This window comes from Chiloscyllium plagiosum, unplaced genomic scaffold, assembly GCF_037043375.1.
Source record: "Chiloscyllium plagiosum isolate Xiang-an unplaced genomic scaffold, Cpla_swu_hap1 HiC_scaffold_26, whole genome shotgun sequence".
NCBI lineage: Eukaryota > Metazoa > Chordata > Chondrichthyes > Orectolobiformes > Hemiscylliidae > Chiloscyllium > Chiloscyllium plagiosum.
In genome coordinates this window covers 43,197,994-43,222,592 of record NW_028270164.1, presented here as the reverse complement: position 1 = coordinate 43,222,592, position 24,599 = coordinate 43,197,994, and the positions used below count along the sequence as shown (strand labels likewise).

Sequence of the window (24,599 nt, the reverse complement as noted above, 5' to 3'; positions counted from 1 at the left end):
AATAACCACCAACGTTTCCAACACAAGATCAGAACTTGACATTTATGTGAAGGAGGCGGAGGTGGATATTGCAGATGCTGAAGATTAGACTCAAGATTAGAGTGGTGCTGGAAAAGCAAAGCAGGTCAGGCAGCATCCGAGGAACAGGAAAATCGACATTTCAGGCTAAAGCCCTTCATCAGGAATGATGAACACTGATTTTCCTGCTCCTCGGATGCTGCCTGAACTGATGTGCTTTTCCAGCACCACTCTAATCTTGACATTGATGTGAAAGAATCTGTGCTTGTCATTTTGTAGCAGTCACACATCCAGAGAATAAGATCCTGTACAATTAACGAAGTGGTACAGGTTGGCACTGATGCCATGGAGTTTTAGTAGCATGTCACAAGTTGTCAATTTTTCATTTGATTTAATAGTGAAAAATGCCGCATGAGATTCACTGATATTTAATAAATCATCTAGGATTATGTTTCAAGGCATCAGCAAATCATTTTTGTTCAGATTGTGCTTTAACCCATTCAACCTTTGCTGTTTAATTTATAATTACACCCTGAGCCTTTTATCTTTTTTCTGCCCTACAACAAATTCCTGACTACTTGGTAATCTTCACACAACACATCATTGCTAATTGATGCATTTAACAACAACAGTAACATAAATGTATGTGCCATTTTTAATATAGCAGAGTGTTCAAAAGCAGTACATGGCATTCTCAAACAAAAAAAAAAGTGACGCTGAATCACATAAGAAGAAATGACGGCAGAAGATCAAAAGCTTTGATCATGAGGAAAGGGAAGTTTTAAGAGTCCTAAAGGAAGACTAACACAAAGGAAGATAGCTGTAGTTGCACAATCATTGCAAGTCCAAATAAATCATTACTGCAGCTCCTCAAGGTAGATCCAATCATCGTCAGTTCCTCCATCCATGACCTTCTTTCCACTATAAGGTCACAAAAGGGAATGTTTATTAATGACTGCATAAAATTCAGCACTATTTGTGACTCCTCAGATATTTCAGCAATCCATGTCCATAAGCAACAAGTTCTGGACCACACAATGGGTGACAAGTAATATATTAACAACACACAAGTACCAGGCAATGACCATTTCCAACAAAAGAGAATCATTTCTTGATATTCAAAATCATTACCATTACTGAATTCCACACTATCATATTCCTGGGATTTGCAGAAATTGAACTGGATCGGTCATAAGAAATGTGGAGCTTATTCAAGGAAAAGCTACTGTGTGTCCTAGATAAGTATGTACCTGTCAGGCAGGGAGGAAGCTGTAGAGCGCGGGAGCCATGGTTTACGAAGAAAGTGGAATCTCTGGTCAAGGGGAAGAAGAAGGCTTATGTTAGGATGAGATGTGAAGGCTCAGTTAGGGCGTTTGAGGGTTACAAGGTAGCCAGGAAAGACCTAAAGAAAGAGCTCAGAAGAGCCAGGAGGAGACATGAGAAGTTGTTGGCTGATAGGATCAGGGTAAACCCTAAGGCTTTCTATAGGTATTTAAGGAATAAAAGAATAACGAGAGTAAGATTAGGACCAATCAAGGGTAGTAGTGGGAAGTTGTGTGTGGAGTCAGAGGAGATAAGGAAAGCACGAAATGAATATTTTTCAACAGTATTCACTCTAAAAAATGACAATGTTGTCAAGGAGATTACTGAAATACAGGCTACTAGACTAGGTGTGATTGAGGTTCACAAGGAGGAGGTATTAGAAATCCTGCAGAGTGTGAAAATAGATAAGTCCCCTGGGCCGGATGGGATTTATCCTAGGATCCTCTGGGAAGCCAGAGAGGAGATTGCCGAGTCTTTGGCATTGATCTTTAAATCATCATTGTCTACAGGAATAGTGCCAGAAGACTGGAGGATAGCAAATGTGGTTCCGCTGTTCAAGAAGGGGAGTAGAGACAATCCTGGTAATTATAGACCAGTGAGCCTCACTTCAGTTGTTGGTAAAGTGTTGGAAAAGATTATAAGAGAGAGGATTTATAATCATCTCGAAATGAATAATTTGATTAGGCATAGTCAGCACAGTTTTGTGAAGCGTAGGTCGTGCCTCACAAACCTTATTGAGTTCTTTGAGAAGGTGACCAAACAGGTAGGTGAGAGTAAACCGGTTGGTGTGATGTATATGGATTTCAGCAAGGAGTTCGATAAGGTTTCCCACAGTAGGCTATTGTACAAAATGCAGAGGAATGGGACTGTGGGAGATATAGCAGTTTGGATCAGTAATTGGCTTGCTGAAAGAAGACAGAGAGCGGTGGTTGATGGGAAATGTTTATCCTGGAGTCTAGTTACCAGTGGTGTACCGCAAGGGTCGGTGTTGGGCCCACTGCTGTTCGTCATTTTTATAAACGACCTGGATGAGGGCATAGAAGGGTGGGTTAGTAAATTTGCAGACGACACTAAGGTCGGTGGAGTTGTGGATAGTGACGAAGGATGTTGTAGATTACAGAGAGACATAGATAAGCTGCAGAGCTGGACTGAGAGGTGGAAAATGGAGTTTAATGCGAGCAAGTGTGAGGTGATTCACTTTGGTCGGAGTAACCAGAATGCAAAGTACAGGGCTAATGGTAAGATTCTTGGTAGTGTAGATGAGCAGAGAGATCTTGGTGTCCAGGTATACAGATCCTTGAAAGTTTCCACCCAGGTTGACAGGGTTGTTAAGAAGGCATACATTGTCTTAGCTTTTATTAATCGAGGGATCGAGTTCCGGAACCATGAGGTTATGCTACAGCTGTACAAAACTCTAGTGCGGCCGCACTTGGAATATTGTGTACAGTTCTGGTTACCGCATTATAAGAAGAATGTGGAAGCTTTGGAAAAGATGCAGAGGAGATTTACTAGGATGCTGCCTGGTATGGAGGGAAGGTCTTACGAGGAAAGGCTGAGGGACTTGAGGTTGTTTTTGTTAGAGAGAAGAAGGTTGAGAGGTGACTTAATAGAGACATATAAGATAATCAGAGGGTTAGATAGGGTGGACAGGGAGAGCCTTTTTTCAAGTATGGTGACGGCAGCATGAGAGCGCATAGCTTTAAATTGAGGGATGATAGATATAGGACAGATGCCAGAGGTAGTTTCTTTACTCAGAGAGTAGTAAGGGTATGCTTTGCCTGCAACGGTAGTAGATTCGCCAACTTTAAGTACATTTAAGTCGTCATCGGACAAGCATATGGACGTACATGGAATAGTGTAGGTTAGATGGGCTTCAGATTGGTATGACAGGTCGGCGCAACATTGAGGGCGCTGTAATGTTCTATGTTCTATAAGGTTAGAGACTGAGAATTCTGCAGTAAGTAACTGAACCCTTGGGGTCAATCTTTGATTCCATTGTGTGACAGAGAAGATAGAGGAACAGACTGCAGGCAGAATCCTTGACGGGATGGAATGTAAGAGGATTTTACAAATGAGCAATCAAAATCCATTCTGTCAGCAATGAAAATGAAAATCTCCCTGTTAATGTTGGCAACACTTTGTTTAATGGTGTCAAATTTAATTTGTTGATGCTCCTGTTAAGGATGTTTTATTAACTTCACAGTGTTAACTAACTCAACATTCTCCCTCTCAGCTGAGACCTCTAGCCGATAGTCAACCAAGTTCTTACTACTGTGTCGACATTTGTCCCCTTGCAAACATTGGACCCATTTGTTTGATATTGATGGATCCCCAAAACAGGCAGTAGGCCACTTGGAAATATGGAGCCCTGGACCTTCCCACTCAGAATTCTTCTCTGGAATTATTTCCTGCCTGTTTTGAAATATTTTCTCAATTCTTCAATTTTTTTTTCTGCATCCAATGCAATATATGCATTTTATCTTTTTCTGACCCTACATAACACTTCTAATTTCCCTTTAGCTTGTGACCAAGGTAATACCACATTACTTTATCTCAGTCTTTGCTATTTAACTAGTCAGTTTGCTCTTCTTACTCTTTCCCTTTATGCTTTCCACAATCCAATGTTCTTTATTTGTATATTTACCTCTTTAAGTTCTACCTTCTCTTCTTGCTTTTTCTGATTGTTTTCATTCTTTCTGTCCCTTGACAATGTCGTTTAAAGGGTATCTTGCTCTCTGTGTCATCAGTACATTAGCCCCCATCCTATTGAAATGTGGTCATCATTTTAGACAGGTTCCCACCTTTTCCTGAACTAGTGTCCCATATAATGATGAATTCTGTTATATAAGACCCAGAAAACAAACATAGGATGAGAATTGATTTTGGGGCAAAAGTTCCGATATTAGCTTGGTGGCGAATAGAGGTGTACTTTAAGGAGTGCCATGTAGTGGGACGGAGCAGCAGAGAACAGAGAGGGTTAGCAGGAGTGAGGCAGCTATAATCACAGCTGCCTGTGATAGGGAAAAGGAGTTGAAAAGACGACACTAGGCTAGAGTTAGAAAAATGCAGAGCTCTCAGTGGTTTTGGTTGGAGGGAGTTAGATTTACAGAGAATCAAATCATAGAATCCCTACAGCATGGAAGCAGGCCATTCAGCCCCTTGAATCCACACCAAACCCTCTAAAGAGCATCCCACCTAGAGCCACTCCCTTGCCCTATATTTCCACTGGCTAACCCACACATCCCTGGACACTTTAGCACAGTTATCCACCTAACCTGCACACCTTTGAACTGTGGGAGTACACCCACACAGAGAGAATTTGTAGACAGTTGCTGAAGGATGGAATTGAACCCAGGTCTCTGGCACTACAAGGCAATAGTGCTAACCACTGAGCCACCATTCACCCTAAAGGAATAGAAAAGGACAGGGGAACTTCAACAGGAGGACTAGAATTTTTGAATCAAGCCATTGCTGGACTGAGAGCCAATGTCGTTCAGTAACCTAGCGTTAATGGATGGGCAGGACTAATAGGGAGTTTGTATGTAGGCAACATTTAGATGATCTCAAAATGAGCTTATAGAAGATAGTAGTGTTGGAAAATTTTATCTTGCAACACACCATGGTGCGTCAGTTATGCTCCCCCATCTTTTTTATCCTTCCCAATCCTAGAACACAATTTAAAGTGATCTGCAAAACAAGAGTGAAGAGAGCAAAACTTTTTTCACTAAGTCAATGCTAGAGGATGGAATGCACTGCCTACAAGTGTGGAGGAGGCAGCTTACTTTGAGGCATTTGAAAGGGCACTGGATGATATTTGGATAAAGCCAATACGTAAGGGTATGGGGGGAAAGCAGGAGCTTAGTACTGATAATGATTTTCATTTAATGATGGGCTGAAGAGCTTCTTGCTGTGTCATAACTCTTTAGTGATTTGATGAAGGAACACTTGGGATTGCTCCCCGAGTCTTAAATCTGTCTCCTAATCTCCTAAACTTCTTCAGGCCTTACCTTCCCAAAATCATTGGCTCCTACTTGGATCATAAATGGCTGATTTGCTTGCAAATTCATTTCCAGTCATTCTGATGTGTTCCTTACTCTTAGACCTTGGAAGCAAGAAATCAATGGGGTTCTCAATCTGTGCCAAAACGGACAGTGTCCACCCAAAATTTAGCAGTTCCAAAGAACAATCACACAGGATTCAAAATGTTAGTGTTTCTCTGTCTCCATAGCTGCTGCCAGACTCCATCATTTTCTGTTTTAATTGCTAACAGATCAATTAACTTTTACCACAGGAATACATGGCACTGTGGTTAACACTGCTGCCTCACAATGCCAGAGACCTGGGTTCAATTCCAACCTCAGATGACTGTCTGTGTGGAGTTTGCACATTCTCCCTATGTCTGCATAGGTTTTCTCTGGTTTCTTCCCAGAATCCAAAGATGTGCAGATTAGGTGAATTGGCCATGCTAAATTGCCCATAGTTTTCAGGGATGTGTAGGTTAGGTACATTAGTCAGGGGTAAATAATGGGTCTGGGTGGGTTACTCTTTGGAGGCTTGTTGGGCTGTAGGGCCTGTTTCCACTCTGTAGGGATTCTTTGAATACAATTCAAGCTTCTGGAAGTTTCCAAAGTAACTTTTAGTGGATATATCTAAAATAGTACTCTTCTGTGGAATTCCACATCTGTCATTGTCGAGGATTTTACTCCAAAGGAACAATACTGTCTGCCTCTGGGTGTGTCCAGGTAACAAATCAGTGCTATTGAGCCTGATTACACACAATATACCCATCCAAATGCCTCTTAAATGTTGCAATTGTACCAGCCTCCACCACATCCTCTGGCAGCTCATTCCATACACGTACCACCCTCCACGTGAAAAAGCTGCCCCTTAGGTCTCTTTTATATCTTTCCCCTCTCACCCTAAACCTATGCCCTCTAGTTCTGGACTCTCCGACCCCAGGGAAAAGACTTTGCCTATTTACCCTATCCATGCCCCTCATAATTTTGTAAACCTCTATAAGGTCACCCCTCAGCCTCCGACGCTCCAGGGAAAACAGCCCCAGCCTGTTCAGCCTCTCCCTGTAGCTCAAATCCTCCAACCCTGGCAACATCCTTGAAAATCTTTTCTGAACCCTTTCAAGTTTCACAACATCTTTCCGATAGGAAGGAGACCAGAATTGCACGCAATATTCCAACAGTGGCCTAACCAATGTCCTGTATAGCCGCAACATGACCTCCCAACTCCTGTACTCAATACTCTGACCAATAAAGGAAAGCATACCAAATGCCTTCTTCACTATCCTATCTACCTGCGACTAAATTATACTGCTCCTTGATTACATCCAGGAAAGCATGCTGGTTCTGACTTTTAGATGGACCACGAGCTAATGGAGGTTTGGGAATACATTTCAGCCTTATCAAAATTACATTGCACTGAATATGGACATAAGGGAAGGAAGAGTTGGGGCTTCCAGTCTATCTCTCTCCTGTGTCCTATCAAAGTGATTGAGTGAAACATAGAGTGAAACTAGCTTTCAGAGTGCTAGCCCACAACCACCTGATGAAGGAGCAGCTCTCTGAAAGCTAGTGATTCCAATTAAACCTGTTGGACTATAACCTGGTGTTGTGTGATTTTTAACTTTGTACACCCCAGTCCAACACCAGCGTCTCCAAATCATAGAAGCTGAATGGCTGAATTTTGTTACAAATATTGCAAATTTCCTACTCTATAATCCGATATTTTTGGGAGTGATGATGTGGAGGTGCTAATGTAAGACTGGAGTGGACAAAGTCAGAAGTCACATGACACCAGGTTATAGTCCAACAGGTTTGAAATCACGCAAGCTTTCAGAGCACAGACCCTTTGTTGGGTGCTGTGAGAGAGTAGGGCACACACACAGTTTATAGGCAGAGAGATCAAGGGCAGAGAGATCAGAAGATCATACAACTGGTATGAGTGGAGTGTCAGATAATATGTCTTTGCAGGTGACAAAGAGTGTTGGATGGTGGTGGGGAGAAAGTGTATGTGTATGTGTGTTTGAGAGTGTATGAGAGAGTAAACATATGTGAGAGAGTATGTGTGTGTGACACACATACTGTCTCACACACGTTTACTCTCTCATACACCCTCAAACACATATACACATACACTCTCTCCCCACCATCTTACACACATAAAAATCTATGGGGTGAATCATTTCATTGGGCCTGAGATGTTACCTTTTGTATATTCCTATCACTTTGCTTGATTGACATGACAGTACAGGGTAAAACGAGGGCTGCAGATGCTGGAAACCAGATTCTAGATTAGAGTGGTGCTGGAAAAGCATAACAGTTTAGGCAGCATCCGAGGAGCAGGAAAATCGATGTTTCGGGCAAAAGCCCTTCATCAGGAATAGATGTAGAGTGCCTGCAGGGTGGAGAGATAAATGAGAGGGGGGTATGCTACTTTCTCCCCACCCCCACCCTCGTCTCATTTATCTTTCCACCCTGCAGGCACTCTGCCTCTATTCCTGATGAAGGGCTTTTCTTGCTCCTCAGATGCTGGCTGAACTGCTGTGCTTTTTCAGCACCACTCTAATCTAGAACCTGACATGACAGTACACCACTGGCATTGACTTTATAAACGCTTTACACACCGTCTAGCACTGTTGGTCACCTGCAGAGACACATTATGTGACACATCAGTTGTCTGATCTTTTGAGCGCTCTGCCTATAAATTCTGTGTGTGTGTGCCCTGCTCTCTCATTGAATTTGACGAAGGGACTGCACTCTCAAAGCTTGTGTGATTTCAAATAAACCTGTTGGACTATAACCTGGTCATGTGACTTCTGACATTTTGGGAGTGGGCAAGGATAAATGATTGTGAAATCCCAGGAATGCTATGATTACAGAGATCCTGACAACTCTAATAGCAGGTTCTCATTATCATTTCCTGTCCTAGCCCGGCAGTTTGCCACGTTTATGAATTGGCCAATTGCCATGTGAAAATGCTATTGGTGGAGGACGGTCCCTGACAAACAAGAAGTTGCACACTTTGGTGGGCGGGGTTGGGAATCAGGACTTCAGATCAGATAGTAAGGAAACTTCATTCACATGTGAGAATTATAGGCCTAGGTCTCTCAGTGGGTTACTTGAAAACCCCAAAACCCACTGTCTCTAAACCAGGAGTAAACATATTTATGCTATGATGTGGTGAATTTTTCAAATCTATCAGTTTAGCTGCCAACAGCTGCCCACCATATTTGCCTAGCCTTCATGAAGGTGCACTTAACTCTCTCTGTCATTCAGCACTGAACCAGGCAGCTGATAAGTGAAAGTGCTTAAAAGGACAGAAAGACTAATACAAGGCTGTCATTATGGAATGTTTGCTTTTACAATTTTGACTGAAACTGTAAACTTTGACTGAACATGTCTCCTACTCCAAACAAAAGTGTCAATGATGCATAACATGGCTTCAGGTTCTTTACCAGATCTGTGCCATCTTAGTTAAAAATCACACAACACCAGGTTATAGTCCAACAGGTTTAATTGGAAGCACACTAGCTTTCGGAGCGACGCTCCTTCATCAGGTGATGGTTGCTCCGAAAGCTAGTGTGCTTCCAATTAAACCTGTTGGACCATAAACTGGTGTTGTGTGATTTTTAACTTTGTACACCCCAGTCCAACACCGGCATCTCCAAATCATGTGCCATCTTAGCCCATCTCTTTAATGATGACTCTATAGGTTATAGAAGGGTAATTACTCTTGAGATTCCTGTTTCTAGTTGTAGTGAGAAATGTTTACTGTGAAGAGTGAATGTCTGAATCATAGCCCTCCCTTCAAAACAGCACCCCAGGCATCAAGATGAACATTGGAATGAGGTAATAAAAGCAGGTAGGCTTATGGGATCAACAAGGTGCCATGCTATGAGGAAGCACATGTTAAAGGCCTGGCACTGTTTCCAACTGGTTTAGAATTGTTTCATGCTGAAAGCACTGGGCTAGCACGTTTACTTGATATGATCTGGTGTAACCTGTACCTGCCCTGTAGCCATAGCCAAAATGGTGGCGTTTGTTTGGAACAGGCTGTGCATGGCACCGTCACAAACTTTCCATTACGCCAGCTGTAGACCCTTTAACATTGGTGAAGTGACTGCTACTACATAAAACCATAATATTTAGTAGAATTAGTAAAGCATAAATTGCAGAAACTCTATCACATTTTAAACTCTATTGCCAATTTAATGTTTACAGGTCAACCCAACCTTGATTGACTCTATTCTAACATTGTATTGGTTGAGTTAGATGCCCAATTTGACAATTGGCTCAGCCCTGAAAATGTTCAATCAACTAAAGCCTGTAATCAATCTGACTTCTTCCTTTCTAATTGACCTTGATGACCAAAAGTCAGGTCCTATGTTTTCGATTGATACGGTCAGATTTTAATATTGGGATAGTTTATGAATACAAGACCACTGAATCCCTGTGTATATCAGAAATGAGGAACTGAGAGGCAAAGTGAGAAATTATATTGAACAGGCTGAAAGACTTTATTTCTTAGAGCCATAGTCATAGAAATGTACAGCATGGAAACAGACCCTTCGGTCCAACCTGTCCATGCCGACCAGATATCCCAACCCAATCTCGTCCCACCTGCCAGCACCTGGCCCATATCCCTCCAAACCCTTCCTATTCATATACCCATCCAAATGCCTTTTAAATGTTGCAATTGTACCAACCTCCACCACATCCACTGGCAGCTCATTCCATACACGCACCACCCTCTGCATGAAAAGGTTGCCCCTTAGGTCTCTTTTATATCTTTCCCCTCTCACCATAAACCTATGCCCTCTAATTCTGGACTCACCCACCCCAAGGAAAATACTTTGTCTATTTATCCTATCCATGCCCCTCATGATTTTATAAAGCTCTATAAAGTCACTCCTCAGGCTCCAGCGCTCCAGGGAAAACAGCCCCAGCCTGTTCAGCCTCTCCCTGTAGCTCAGATCCCCCAACCCTGGCAACAGCCTTGGAAATCTTTTCTGAACCCTTTCAAGTTTTGCAACATCTTTCCGATAGGAAGGAGACCAGAATTACACGCAATATTCCAACAGTGGCCCAACCAATGTCCTGTACAGCCGCAAGATGACCTCCCAACACCTATACTCAATACTCTGACCAATAAAGGAAAGCATACCAACGCCTTCTTCACTATCTTATCTACCTGCGACTCCACTTTCAAGGAGCTATGAACTTGCACTCCAAGGTCTCTTTGTTCAGCAACACTCCCTAGGACCTTACCATTAAGTGTATAAAATCCTGTTAAGATTTGCTTTCCCAAAATGCAGCACCTCGCATTTATCTGAATTAAACTCCATCTGCCACTTCTCAGCCCATTGGCCCATCTTGTCAAGATCCAGTTGTCATCTGAGGTAACCCTCTTTGCTGTCCACTATACCTCCAATTTTGGTGTCATCTGCAAACTTACTAACTGTACCTCTTATGCTCGCATCCAAATCATTTAAGTAAATGACAAAGAGTAGAGGAACCAGCACCAATCCTTGTGGCACTCCACTGGTCACAGGCCTCCAGTCTGAAGAACAACCCACCACCACTCTCTGTCTTCTACCTTTGAGCCAGTTCTGTATACAGTTCTCCCTGTATTCTGTGAGATCTAACCTTGCTCACAAGTCTCATCTTGTCGAACATCTTACTGAAGTCCATATAGACCACATCTACTGCTCTGCTCTCATCAATCCCCATTGTTCTCAATCCAGTTTCTGAGACATGATTTTCCACGCACAAAGCCATGTTGACTATCCCTAATCAGTCCTTGCCTTTCCAAATACATGTACATCCTGTCCCTCAGGATTCCCTCCAACAACTTGCCCACCACCAACATCAGGCTCACTGGTCTTAATTCCCTGGCTTGTCCTTACCACCCTTCTTAAACAGTGGCACCATGTTAGCCAACCTCCAGTCTTCTGGCACCTCACCTGTGATGTAAGGCCACAGAATGATTTTTAGATAATGCTCTGAGAAATGTAAACAAATCTGTTTTGCAGTTCATTAATATCCTGGAATGATGATAATAAGGGGGTAAGGAGATTGCAAGCCTTCTGTGAAACATGGGTATCGTGAGCTGGGTCTGTACTTCTGGCCCCTCCTTAATTGTTCTTGAAGAAAAATATGAGCTGCCTACAGTTGCTCGGGTTGTTTTAGAGGGTAGCTCAGGATTAATCTGGTGCTAATGGCCAGCAAAAAAATTGACAGTAGTAGATAAAAGCTAGATACTATAGATGCTGGAGATGTAAAGGAGAAAGGGAAAGTTATGTTTCTCTCTTCACAGATGCTGCCCCACCAGTTAAATTTCTCGACCATTTTCTGTTTTATAACAGGAATGAATGTTGGCCAACAGGAAAACCTGAGCATACAAACCAGGATAAGAAAAATAGACATGCATTCATACACCACCTTGATTAGATTACCTACAGTGCGGAAATAGGCCCTTTGGCCCAACAAGTTCACATCAACTCTCGGTGAGCAACCCACTCCCTACATTTACTCTTTCATCTAACACTACGGGCAATTTAGCACGGCCAATTCACCTAACCTGCACATTTTGTTTGGACTGTGGGAGGAAACCGGAGCACCTGGAGGAAACCCACACAGACACGGGGAGAATGTGCAAACTCCACACAGACAGTTGCCTGAAGTGGGAATTGAACCCAGGTCTCTGACATTGTGAGGCAGCAGTGCTAACCACTGTGCCACCGTGCCGCCCACTCAGAAAGATATGAATAGTACTTCAGACAATAAATAACTGTGAAGTGTACTAACTCTTTTTATAAGTAGGTACAATAGAATAGTGGCTATTGTTATTGGACTAGTCTTTAGAGGCATGAATTGGATACACGTGTTGAAATCCCATCACTAGGGCAGTTTAGCTCAATGAACGAAATGAATCTGGAATTAAAAGCTACTCAGTAATGATGAGCATGAAACAACCTGATTGCTGTAAAAAGCTGTCTGCCTTCCTTACCTAGTCTGGCCTACATGGGACTCCAGACCCACAGCAATGTTGTTAACTCCTAAGTTACCTCAAACCTGGCCTCAGAAGTCACTTTGCTGTCTACCTTCTCAAGAGCAATGGAAAATGCACAATCAATGCTGGCTTTTCCAATGATATCCACATCCTGTGAATGAATAAAGAAAATAAAGAAGCAGCACTCCACATGTCCTTCCAACTCCATTAATAGTTAATTTGATTCCTTGAATACATTTGTTCCTCTTTTTGCATTTTCCAATCCCTATTGTTAATGAAACTGTTGAATATTGTTCTGGGCTCTTTGAACAGGGTTACATGCAGGGTATTAGCTATAACCTGTTGAACAGAATGTTGGTCTTTAACCCACACCTAGAAATTATTGTTTTAGCAATGCACATCCTCCTTCTTGCCACTGCATAAACAGATTGACATTTTATGAAGGGATGGGATACATTGCGAAACTTGGAGAGTAAGTTAGAATACTGCTTGCCACCTGTCTTCAGACTCAAATAAACTGTGCCTCAGCGCCTGTATATCTCTACTCTCAGGTTATCGAACCAACTTGAGTAAATGCAGTTAAGATACAGATCACTTATGATTTAATTAAGTGGTAGAACAGGCTCGAGGGTCCGAATGGTCAACTCCTGCAACTATGTTCAAATATCATAAACTGTAACAGCTGACCAGTGGCAAACTTACATGAATTTAGCAACACGCTTAGCTGTATCCAAAGACAATTTGGATAATCGACGTTCAGATAATCAAAGTTTCTCTGTAGTTTCATGTCCAGGAATGGGAAGGCCACATCCATCCACCAAAGTCTCTCGTCTGTAGGTCACTTTTTGGTGACCCTTGCTGAAAGTATGAATGTGAGGGTGCCAGCTATGGATAAAGCTGTTGATGATGCACCACATGGTTCAATATCCTGTCAACTTGGCTGCTAGATAACCTAATGGAGGAGGTCCAATAATGACTATAGTGATTACGTGAAAGGGGAGGCAAAGGACAAAATCAGTCTAAAAACTAAGAAACAAATAATTGGAGACCTCACTTGAAGAGAGCAAAAATAAGACTGTAAGACTGTATATTGGAAATATGATAATTGAATTCTCATGCTGTGTAGGGAGGTGTTCTCCACTAACGTTGAGCAGAATAAAGGAGGGGTCATTCAAGAAAGATGTATAGACCTCCATACTTTAACTTCCATACAATCTAGTCAGGGTACAAAGAAGAGAATTGAAACAGTGTACTCAGTAGTATGCAAAATATAACAAAAGATAGGAATAAAAGTGTAAGGCAAGTCTGAATTGACTGGGCTTGTAATGGAATTTAGGTTCATTCCTGATGAAGGGCTTTTGCCCAAAACATCAATTTTCCTGTACCTCTGATGCTGCCTGACCTGCTGTGCTTTTCCAGCACCACTCTAATCTTGTACTGGAATTTAAAAGAATGAGAGGCGATCTCATAGAAACATATAAAATCCTGATCGGACTGGACAGGCTAGATGTGGCAAGAATGTTCCCAATGTTGGGGAAGTCCAGAACCAGGAATCACAGTCTAAAAATAAGGGGTACTCCATTCAGGGCTGAGATGAGGAAGAATTTCTTCACTCAGACAATTGCGAACCTGTGGAAGTCTCTCCCACAGGAAGCTGTTGGGTCCAGTTCATTAGATAGATTCAAGAGGGAGATGGATGAGGCCCTTGCAGCTAAAGGGATCAAGGGGTACAGAGAGAAAGCGAGAGCGGGATACTGACATTGCATGATCAACCATAACCATTTTTTTAGGTTAGATTCCCTATAGTGTGGAAACAGGCCCTTTGGCCCAACTAGTCCACACCAACCCTCCGAAGAGTAACCCAACCAGACCCATTCCCCCTACCTAATGCACTTAAATTTACGGGCAATTTAGCATGACCAATTCACCTGACCTGCGCATCTTTGGACTGTGGGAGGAAACCAGAGCACCCGGAGGAAATCCACCTAGACACAGGAAGAATGTGCAAACTCCACACAGACAGTCACCCGAGGTTGGAATCGAACCCGGGTCCCTGGCGTTGTGAGGTAGCAGTGCTAACCACTGAGCCACCATGTCACATCAGGCCAATCATATGGAATGGTGTTGCAGGATTGAAGAACCGAATGGCCTACTCCTGCAGCAACTTTCTATGTTTCTATGTCTTCATTTTTTAAACCTTCAAATCTTGGGGACTGCTGATTATTGAAGTCAAGACAAAGAGGCTATGTTTCGATTAGTACAGTGCAACCCTAAAATGCAGACAGACCACTCCTGACACTGAGCTTTGCTCAGAAATCAAAATTGACTGAATGTGCCAGATACTCTGATGCACAGTCAACGCTTATATGTACTGAGTCCAAATTATCCTTAAATACATGCAAATTAACATGACAATGCGGGCCTCTACAGGAAATGGTCATTATGATAAAGTAAATAATGACGGAAGCCAATTCAAAAGTAACTTTTCAAAAGGAAATTGCGTAAATACTTGTCAGAGAGAGAATTACAGAGTTATAGGGAGAATGTGGGTCTAATTAGATTGTTTTTTCAAAGAGCCTGCTGTGACCCTTTGGTCTGCTTTCTTTACTAAATAAATTGCAATGAACCTCACTTAAAATAAGAAGCAAGCATAAAATTCTAATGCACCCTTTTTGCCATGCTTCATGTCATTAGGTCTAAAACTCTGTTTTAAAACAATAACAGGGTCCAACTCACTAAACTCCTGCAAATATAAACCAGACAACAATGACACATTTGCATGACAGTTGCTGAGTAATTGCAGTGAAACATGACCACTGCCATAGATAAGAGCTTAATACAGTCTCCTCCACATATAATTAATACCTTCATGCAAACACAAGTTGCGTGTTATACTCAGTGGATTGTGAAAATGTCTGAAAGGAGCTGCTGGATCTACCTGACTATAGGCCAGATCGGGCATTTAAATTTGGAGGGACATAACTAAAAGCAAGAAGGAGCAATCTGAAAAGTTCACTTGACCTCCTATTTATTTTATTATAACCTCCCCTCAACCCTCACTCCCTCTGCTCTACAAGGATCCAACCATCCTACTCCTGCACTCTAATGTTTTCTATCAAGTTCCCCCTTTTTAGATGTCTTTTCCTGCTCTTAGGCATCATCAAACTCTCTCTCATCTTCACTCAGCCTTTGTTTCCAACCTCACTATTTCCTTCCCTCTTGCACCTGCTCAGTGCCTCCTAGATTCATCTCTTCCTTTTATTGTAAAGTACTCAAACCCACCTTCTGCATAATGACATGATACAAGATTGCTTTTCTCCTTAATTTTATTGAACAAAACTTGAAGGTTGTAAATCGGTTACTTCATCGCTCAGCTGTTCAAGGTTCGCTTTTCCTTCCAGTTAAAATAGTTAATTCCTCATTAAATGAACTTTAGACTTGTTGTTTGAGCTACTGTGCACTTCATCAAATTGTTTAGTGCCAAACTGCGAATGCTCAATATATCTCATTGTTATAAGATCATTAAACTATCATAAGGCACAGCGTGCTGCAGATCAGTTCACATTCACTCACTTGGGAGAGATGCTATGGCATGCAGTTATGTTACGGCCAATAGCAGATGTTCTCTTTATCTCTATCGTTAATGTACAATAATGCAGTGTGTCACACTAATACAGAGCAAGTGAACGTTGTTCCATTGTGGAACAATCTGCCATGAAACAATGTCAGATTAATTTGGAGCAAACTCTTCTAGGGCATCAGAGCACATTGATCAGTCAGTAATGCCACACAATTGAATAAATCGATTAATCTAACAAACCTGGTTACAACTGCTTTCTCTCACACCAACTAGAATAGTCTGTTGCACAGTAACATATTAAATTGAAATTATGAGTATCAAGAGGATTAATTCAGTGACAATTCATGAAATGTTTTTAATAAGGAATTAATAAATAGTCAATAACTGTGGGATTGAACTCAGCAGACAATCCATATTTTAGATTAATTTTGAAAAGTTAAAATGATGATTTTGATCAGATTAGCTGTTGAACCCAAATGTTTAAGTTACTTTTGGAATCATTTACCTGCTGCAATGTTTAGTAGCTTACAGGCTGTTTCTATCTCCTTGAGAACTTCACCAACCACCATCGTCTGAACCTGTTCTAGTGACCTTTCTTCAAAGTGGACACTGTTCTGATAGTCCAGCTCTGTGGGTACACATAGCTCCTGACTGTCCACTATGGGGCATTGTTCTGGCTCTTTGTGCAGCTCAGTCTTCATGATGTGGTCAGTCTCTGGCCGCTCCACCAGCCCCTTAGATAGCCATGCATAGTCTTCAGTTAGCAACATGTCGAAATAGGACAAGTAGACAGGCAGTGTCCGTTCAGGAGTTGAAGGGTTACTGGATGGTTCCACCATGGTCCACTCGAGACCCTTTGGGTGACTGGGTTTCTCCAGGTTGGTGAGTATTGCATCCTCAAAGGCAGTTCGATTCTGCTGCAGCATGGTCAGTCGCCGACCAGCACTGCCCATCACCTCAAGTAAACTCTTCAGATCTATATCAAAACAAGATGAGACAAATGTTTAATTGTATAATAACATTATCCATACACTGATGACTATTGACTGCTTCACAACAAAACTGTTCATTGAACCCTTTGGGAAGCTGTAAGCTAGAAACGGGGATTATGAGGTCAGTTGGTCACTTAAGTATCCCAGTAAGTCCTGAATGAGCTTTAATGAATGTTTTACTCATGGGTCAGTTTGTATTAATGGATGATCACGTTAAGTGGGGCTGTTCGTTCAAATACAGGATTCAAACTGTAGTTTCTTTCTTGTGGAAAGAAAAGCTGCTACTTAAACAGACAACATCTGACTTTCTTTTCATGACTTTAATTAAAAGGGCCCGACTCTTTCTTACAACAACGTCTTTGCCTTTTACCAAATGAATAGGAATTAATTGTGGTTGGTGGCAAAAAAAAGAGAATTAGACATTAAGGTTTGCTCATTCTTAAGCTTAATATATCCTAGTTTTAAAGAATGCTTTTAGGTTATATGTGTACATAATTAGACTACAAACCTTGACTTAAATACTTTTGCATCTCCATCAGGACCTGCAGTAGTACCAAATGTGAAAGTAAGGTTATATCTTCTGCCAGTACCGTGGACAAGCCTGGGAAATAGGTATAAACTATGATGCAGTGTGAATGTGCAACTGCAGTTTGGCAGCTTGACAGAAAACACAGGTCAACTTGAAAAGAAATTTTTGTATAAAACTTGTATAATAGAATATTAAGATCATAATATTCACAATTTACCACCACCAAGAGTCTTACGCTATTAGGATAATTAAGATTGGTCTCTCCCCCACAACTAATGGAAGAGAGAAAGCACAGCCGGTTAATTTGTCATTTAAACATTGCAGCTTCTGCAGAGACAGTGCCAGCTCTTCCATCGTAACACCACTTTCAACCATTTATCCTACTTCTCTGGGGTTCCACCAAAGGCACAGAAGATGATTTGAAGAACTCTTCGGGGTTCTGCAAGTTTTTCTTCAGTCTTCAACTTTTCCCCTCCTAACGATGCTGACTCCTGCTAAAGAATCAACCAACTGGCTTTCCTTATTCTGTGAACACCAATAGAGGACATTCAACCATGGCGGGAACCACAGCCAAAACTGATTCCATCAACACAGATCTCGGTGAGACGGAAATACGGGTGTGTTTCAAACCTACTCTCAATCCCCTATCTTAATGTTAAGTCTATTTATCATCGAACTGAGTATAGTTAATATCTAACTAGAGATTTTTGAGTCTGCATTGCTTACTGCTACATGGAATGATGCCTTCGTCTGTGGCAAGGTTATCTTAGGAGCTTTTTGTTTCTTCTGTTGTGCTTTAAGCCTCTTCCTTGCCTTTCTTCCCTACCATCTGACTATAAGATAGCAAGCTTTTAGAAACTTGGACCTTGCAGCTTTACTGAGACTGATTTAATGCCAATCCATTATTGGCTAGTGCACAGGTCACTTAGTGATCCTTTCACAATAATCTAGAACAATCTGTTACACGCACTGCACAATATCATATTGATCTAGGACAGTCTGTCAAGCAGAATTGCATAACATTTTAACTGGACCCATCAAAAGACTAAACAGTGAATGAAAGTTGTTAAAAATGATATAAAAATTGAAGGAATTATTGAATATTAAACAGGCACGAGATTAAAAAGATTTGAGCCCATTGGTGATGGTGAAAGTTAAGCTCAAAGAAAGGCCTCCATTGCATCCAACAACCCAGAGTCAGACTTGGGCTCTTTGGTTTTCAATTTTGTTCACACTCATTTTCTTGATGAGTGGTTTGTGCAAAATCTGGTTGAGTTATTGGATAAACTAGTGGAATTTTGTCATGAGGCTTCACTAGTGATGTAATGAGTTAGTACAGTAATACAAAAAATGAGAAACTGTTTCCACGTGAGAGTCAGTAAGCAGAGGACACAGAAATAAGTTAATTAGAAAAAGAACAAAAGATGAGATGCAGAGTTTTATTGTAATGAAACAAATTTAAATGAACTGGAACTGACCTTTGGGATTGGGACTTGCAAAATGGCTATTTACAAGCTCTGTACAGGTATTATGGGCTGAATGGTCTTCTTTTTTGCTGTACAATTCTATCACTAACTGTTTTGTCTTAACCAAGATTATTCAAGGACTCAAAATAGGAAGAAAAAAAATTATGAGGAAATGGAGATCTGGGGGAATCCCGAAAGGCTTTGATTTTGGTTGCTCACTTTTTGTTTTCTGTAGTCAATGATTCTGTTCCAGAAAGTTATCTTAGTCCCAAACCAAAGCTGAAATAAAGTATAACAGCTGCTTGGGTCTGAATGCTTATATTTGTTTTACTGATTCAATTTGACTCCACCTTCTCAACTCTCGACTCGTTTGGTTCATTTAATCTCTTGTCGATGGATAATTTAGCTGTAGATGCTGGAAGGTTAAACTACTAACATTTAGAATTTAAACAAAACACAAGGGACACAGTGAACACAAGTTAGGAAGTTATCGCAATTATGGCCATTATAATCAGAGATATCAGACTTGCAATCTGAAAATCCACCATCATAAGCTTAGGCAGAATTGAGAATATCACAATTTTCAATCCTGTTTGGAAAGTTTTGTTGGAATTAAATCTTTAACTTGAAATGTCTGTTCATATTATTCCTTTTCACATTTAATAAATATTTCTTGTCACACTGTAAGTTTTTTGGCCAATCTGATGTGCAAATATCAGGCAGGTCACAGCTTCTCTCAATACATAATTGATTCCAATTGGATTGTGTATCATTGTCTTGCTAGTCACCATCAAAGCTATACAAGACAGTCACAAAGACTGTATACTCCATATACTACACCTTTTACTCTGATATACCCAAAATTTAAAAACAAATGAATGGTTTTACTGTCATGTATATTTTATGGTGAGAAAAGCAGTAAAATATAGTGAAAAGCTTTTCCATTGTCGCTACAATCCAGCGCCATTTTGAATAGTTTTAAGAACAAGAAAAAAAAGAAGGAAATGGCTTAAAGAGAGTCCATCAGCCCTGAGATGACTCTTCATCAATGACGCCTATGCCACCATCCCTCCTCCACTCTTTTTCACTGCCATCTGCACCAGACCCAACCAATGTGGAAGTTGCCACTCTTCAGCTGCCATCTTTTGCCGCTAGGCCAATTCTCTATTGCCACTGCCTCACCGTTACCTGTGGTGGACCCAACCAATGTTAGGGTCGCATCTCTCATTCTTGTTGCCAAGATGCCCTTCCATCACTGCTTTGCCACCACCAGCACTAGACCCAACCAACAACAAAATCACTGATCTTCAGGCATCATCTTTTGCCACTGGATCTACCTCGCCGACATCATCTCTACCCATGTAACAGCTGCCAATTCCGATGCGAGGTCCCAGTCTCACCCCAGGAAGTAAATAGGGCTCACTGGCCACTGCAATGGGGTCAGTCTGGGCCTACTCAATGGCAGTTGATATGTCGCAACCATTAACATTCAACAGGCATGCATATGACACAGCAATTAATATTCACACTGCCACAATAGAGAGACTGGAGATAATAAGGAGTATTATCTTATAGTAGAGTCACTGGAGACTGGAGAGGTGTTGATGTACAGGTAGCAACAACATGAAATACAAAACAGTCACACGATGGAGACATGAAACTATGGAATTATAATACAAATTTCAACCCTACACTGGCAACAATATCAACATGGATTCAGGAAAAATGACATTCCAAGTGGATTGAGGAAAACCCCCTGGCTTTGGTGTGCCTCAACTTGAAAGGCATTTGACCGGTTTCAACACAATTTAACAGGAAGCTTCAGCATTAATTTGCTAAAGGTGCTCTCCACCCCTCAAAGGTGCTTCTTGTGACACAGTAGCTAAAGCTAAATGTCACTGACCAAGAATAATTTTGTAATCAATAGAAATTGGCAAAATGGTTGTAAAGAACAGACATAGCTTTGAGTGTAGAGACGCATTGGCAGAAGTACTGAGTGCTGTGCCCCAGGCATTACTATCAGAACCACTGCTACCTTAAATCACACCAAGGTTTTAGATTCAGAAACTAAATGGAAATGAAGTGGTGAATGACATTCCCATTGTCCTCCAAGCCAGGAGGAAATGGAAAAACGGAAGTTAGAAATTACAGATCAGAGTATGAGGCAGGACAGTTAAGAGCAGGAGTAGGCTATTTAAACTCTTGGCCTGCTCTGTCATTCCGCTAAATTGTGATTGATCTCTATCCCAAATTTACTTTTCCATCTGTGCTCCATATCACTCAATAACTTAATGAAGGAAAATCTATTGATTTCAGTCTTAAAAACATCTTTTAACCACAGCCTTTTCAGAGAAAGTGCTCCAGGTTTCTTCTACTCTTTAAGTCATAGAGTCATAGAGATATACAGTATGGAAACAGACTATTCGGTCCAACCTGTCCATGCTGACCAGATATCCCAACCCAATCTAGTTCCACCTGCCAGCACCCGGCCCATATCCCTCCAAACCCTTCCTATTCAGATACTCATCCAGATGCCTTTTAAATGTTGCATTTGTACCAGCCTCCACTACATCCACTGGCAGCTCATTCTATACACGTACCACCCTCCGCGTGAAAAAGTTGCCCCTTAGGTCTCTTTTATATCTTTCCCCTCTCACCCTAAACCTATGCCCTCTAGTTCTGGACTCCCCAACCCCAGGGAAAACACTTTGCCTATTTATCCTAACCATGCCCCTCATAATTTTGTAAACCTCTATAAGGTCACCCCTCAGCCTCCGGCGCTCCAGGGAAAACAGCTCCAGCCTGTTCAGCCTCTCCCTGTCGCTCAGATCCTCCAACCCTGGCAACATCCTTGTAAATCTTTTCTGAACCTTTCAAGTTTCGCAACATCTTTCCGATAGGAAGGAGACCAGAATTGCACGCAATATTCCAATAGTGGCCTAACCAATGTCCTGTACAGCCGCAACATGACCTCCCAACTCCTGTACTCAATGCTCTGACCAATAAAGGAAAGCATACCAACGCCTTCTTCACTATCCTATCTACCTCCGACTCCACTTTCAAGGAGCTATGAACCTGCACTCCAAGGTCTCTTTGTTCAGCAACTCTCCCTAGGACCTTACCATTAAGTGTATAAAATCCTGCTAAGATTTGCTTTCCCAAAATGCAGCACCTCGCATTTATCTGAATTAAACTCCATCTGCCACTTCTCAGCCCATTGGCCCATCTTGTCAAGATCCAGTTGTCATCTGAGGTAACCCTCTTTGCTGTCCACTACACCTCCAATTTTGGTGTCATCTGCAAACTTACTAACTGTACCTCTTATGCTCGCATCCAAATCCTTTATGTAAATGACAAAGAGTAGAGGAACCAGCACCGATCCTTGTGGCACTTCACTGATCACAGGCCTCCAGTCTGAAAAACAACCCTCCACCACCACCCTCTGTCTTCTACCTTTGAGCCAGTTCTATATCCAAATGGCTAGTTCTCCCTGTATTCCATGAGATCTAACCTTGCTAATCAGTCTCCCATGGGGAACCTTGTCGAACACCTTACTGAAGTCCATATAGATCACATCTACTGCTCTGCCCTCATCAATCTTCTTTGTTATTTCATCAAAAAATTCAATCAAGTTTGTGAGACATGATTTCCCATGCATGGTTTCCTATGTTGACTATCACGAATCAGTCCTTGCCTTTCCAAATACGTGTACATCCTGTCCCTCAGGATTCCCTCCAACAACTTGCCCACCACCAACATCAGGCTCACTGGTCTATAGTTCCCTGGCTTGTCCTTACCACCCTTCTTAAAAAGTGGCACCACGTTTGCCAACCTCCAGTCTTCCGGCACCTCACCTGTGACTATCGATGATACAAATATCTCAACAAGAGGCTCAGCAATCGCTTCTCTAGCTTCCCACAGAGTTCTCAGGTACACCTGATCAGGTCCTGGGGACTTATCCACCTTTAACCGTTTCAAGACATCCAGCACTTCCTCCTCTGTAATCTGGACATTTTGCAAGATGTCACCATCTATTTCCCTACAGTCTATATCTTTCATATTCTTTTTCACAGTAAATACTGATGCAAAATATTCATTTAGTATCTCCCCCATTTTCTGTGGCTCCACACAAAGGCCGCCTTGCTGATCTTTGAGGGGCCCTATTCTCTACCTAGTTACCTTTTTGTCCTTAATATATTTGTAAAACCCCTTTGGATTCTCCTTAATTCTATTTGCCAAAGCTATCTCATGTCCCCGTTTTGCCCTCCTGATTCCCCTCTTAAGTATGCTCCTACTTTCTTTATACACTTCTAAGGATTCACTCGATCTATCCTGTCTGTACCTGACCTATGCTTCCATCTTTTTCTTAACAAAACCGTCAATTTTTTTAGTCATCCAGCATTCCGTATAGTTACCAGCCTTCCCTTTCACCCTGACAGGAATATACTTTCTCTGGATTCTTGTTATCTCATTTCTGAAGGCTTCCCATTTTCCAGCCGTCCCTTTACCTGTGAACATCTGCCTCCAATCAGCTTTTGAAAGTTCTTGCCTAATACCGTCAAAATTGGCCTTTCTCCAATTTAGAACTTCAACTTTTAGATCTGGTCTATCCTTTTCCATCACTATTTTAAAACGAATAGAATTATGGTCACTGGCCCCAAAGTGCTCCCCCACTGACACCTCAGTCAGCTGCCCTGCTTTATTTCCCAAGAGTAGGTCAAGTTTTGCACCTTCTCTATTGGTACATCCACATACTGAATCAGAAAATTGCCTTGTACACACTTAAGAAATTCCTCTCCATCTAAACCTTTAGCACTATGGCAGTCCCAGTCGATGTTTGGAAAGTTAAATTCGCCTACCATAACCACCCTATTATTCTTACAGATAGCTGAGATATCCTTACAAGTTTGTTTCTCAATTTCCCTCTGACTATTGGGGGGGTCTATAATACAATCCCAATAAAGTGATCGTCTCTTTCTTATTTCTCAGTTCCACCCAAATAACTTCCCTGGATGTATTTCCAGGAATATCCTCCCTTAGCACAGCTGTAATGCTATCCCTTATCAAAAATGTCACTCCCCCTCCTCTTTTGCCTCCGTTTCTATCTTCCTGTAGCATTTGTATCCTGGAACATTAAGCTGCCTGTCCTGCCCATCCCTGAGCCATGTTTCCGTAATTGCTATGATATCCCAGTCCCATGTTCCTAACCATGCCCTGAGTTCATCTGCCTTCCCTGTTAGGCCCTTGCATTGAAATAAATCAGTTTAATTTATTAGTCCTACCTTGTCCCTGCCTGCCCTGACTGTTTGACTCACTTCTGTTCTGAGCTGTACCAGTCTCAGATTGATCTCTTTCCTCACTATCTCCCTGGATCCCACCTCCCCACCTTACTAGTTTAAATCCTCCCAAGCAGTTCTAGAAAATTTCCCTGCCAGTATATTAGTCCCTTCCAATTTAGGTGCAATCCGTCCTTCTTGTACAGGTCACTTCTACCCCAAAAGAGATTCCAATGATCCAAAAATGTGAATCCTTCTCCCATACACCAGCTCCTCAGCCATGCATTCATCTGCTCTGTCCTCCTATTCCTGCCCTCACTAGCTCGTAGCCCTGGGAGTAATCCAGATATTACTACCCTTGAGGACCTCCTTTTTAAAATTCTACCTCTC

The 24,599-nt window shown here is 41.8% G+C and overlaps 1 protein-coding gene across 2 annotated transcripts in view; it reads right to left on the bottom strand.

Annotated features, from left to right (window-relative positions):
* Positions 1-24,599, bottom strand: part of spdef (SAM pointed domain containing ets transcription factor) — an 89,177-nt gene that overhangs the window by 28,361 nt on the left and 36,217 nt on the right. For both annotated transcript variants that reach the window (XM_043716944.2, XM_043716946.2), the window contains exon 2: positions 16,452-16,922. In XM_043716944.2, the coding sequence (XP_043572879.1) occupies positions 16,452-16,899 (448 nt within the window). In that variant the 5' untranslated portion in view covers positions 16,900-16,922. The remainder of the gene's footprint in view (positions 1-16,451; positions 16,923-24,599) is intronic.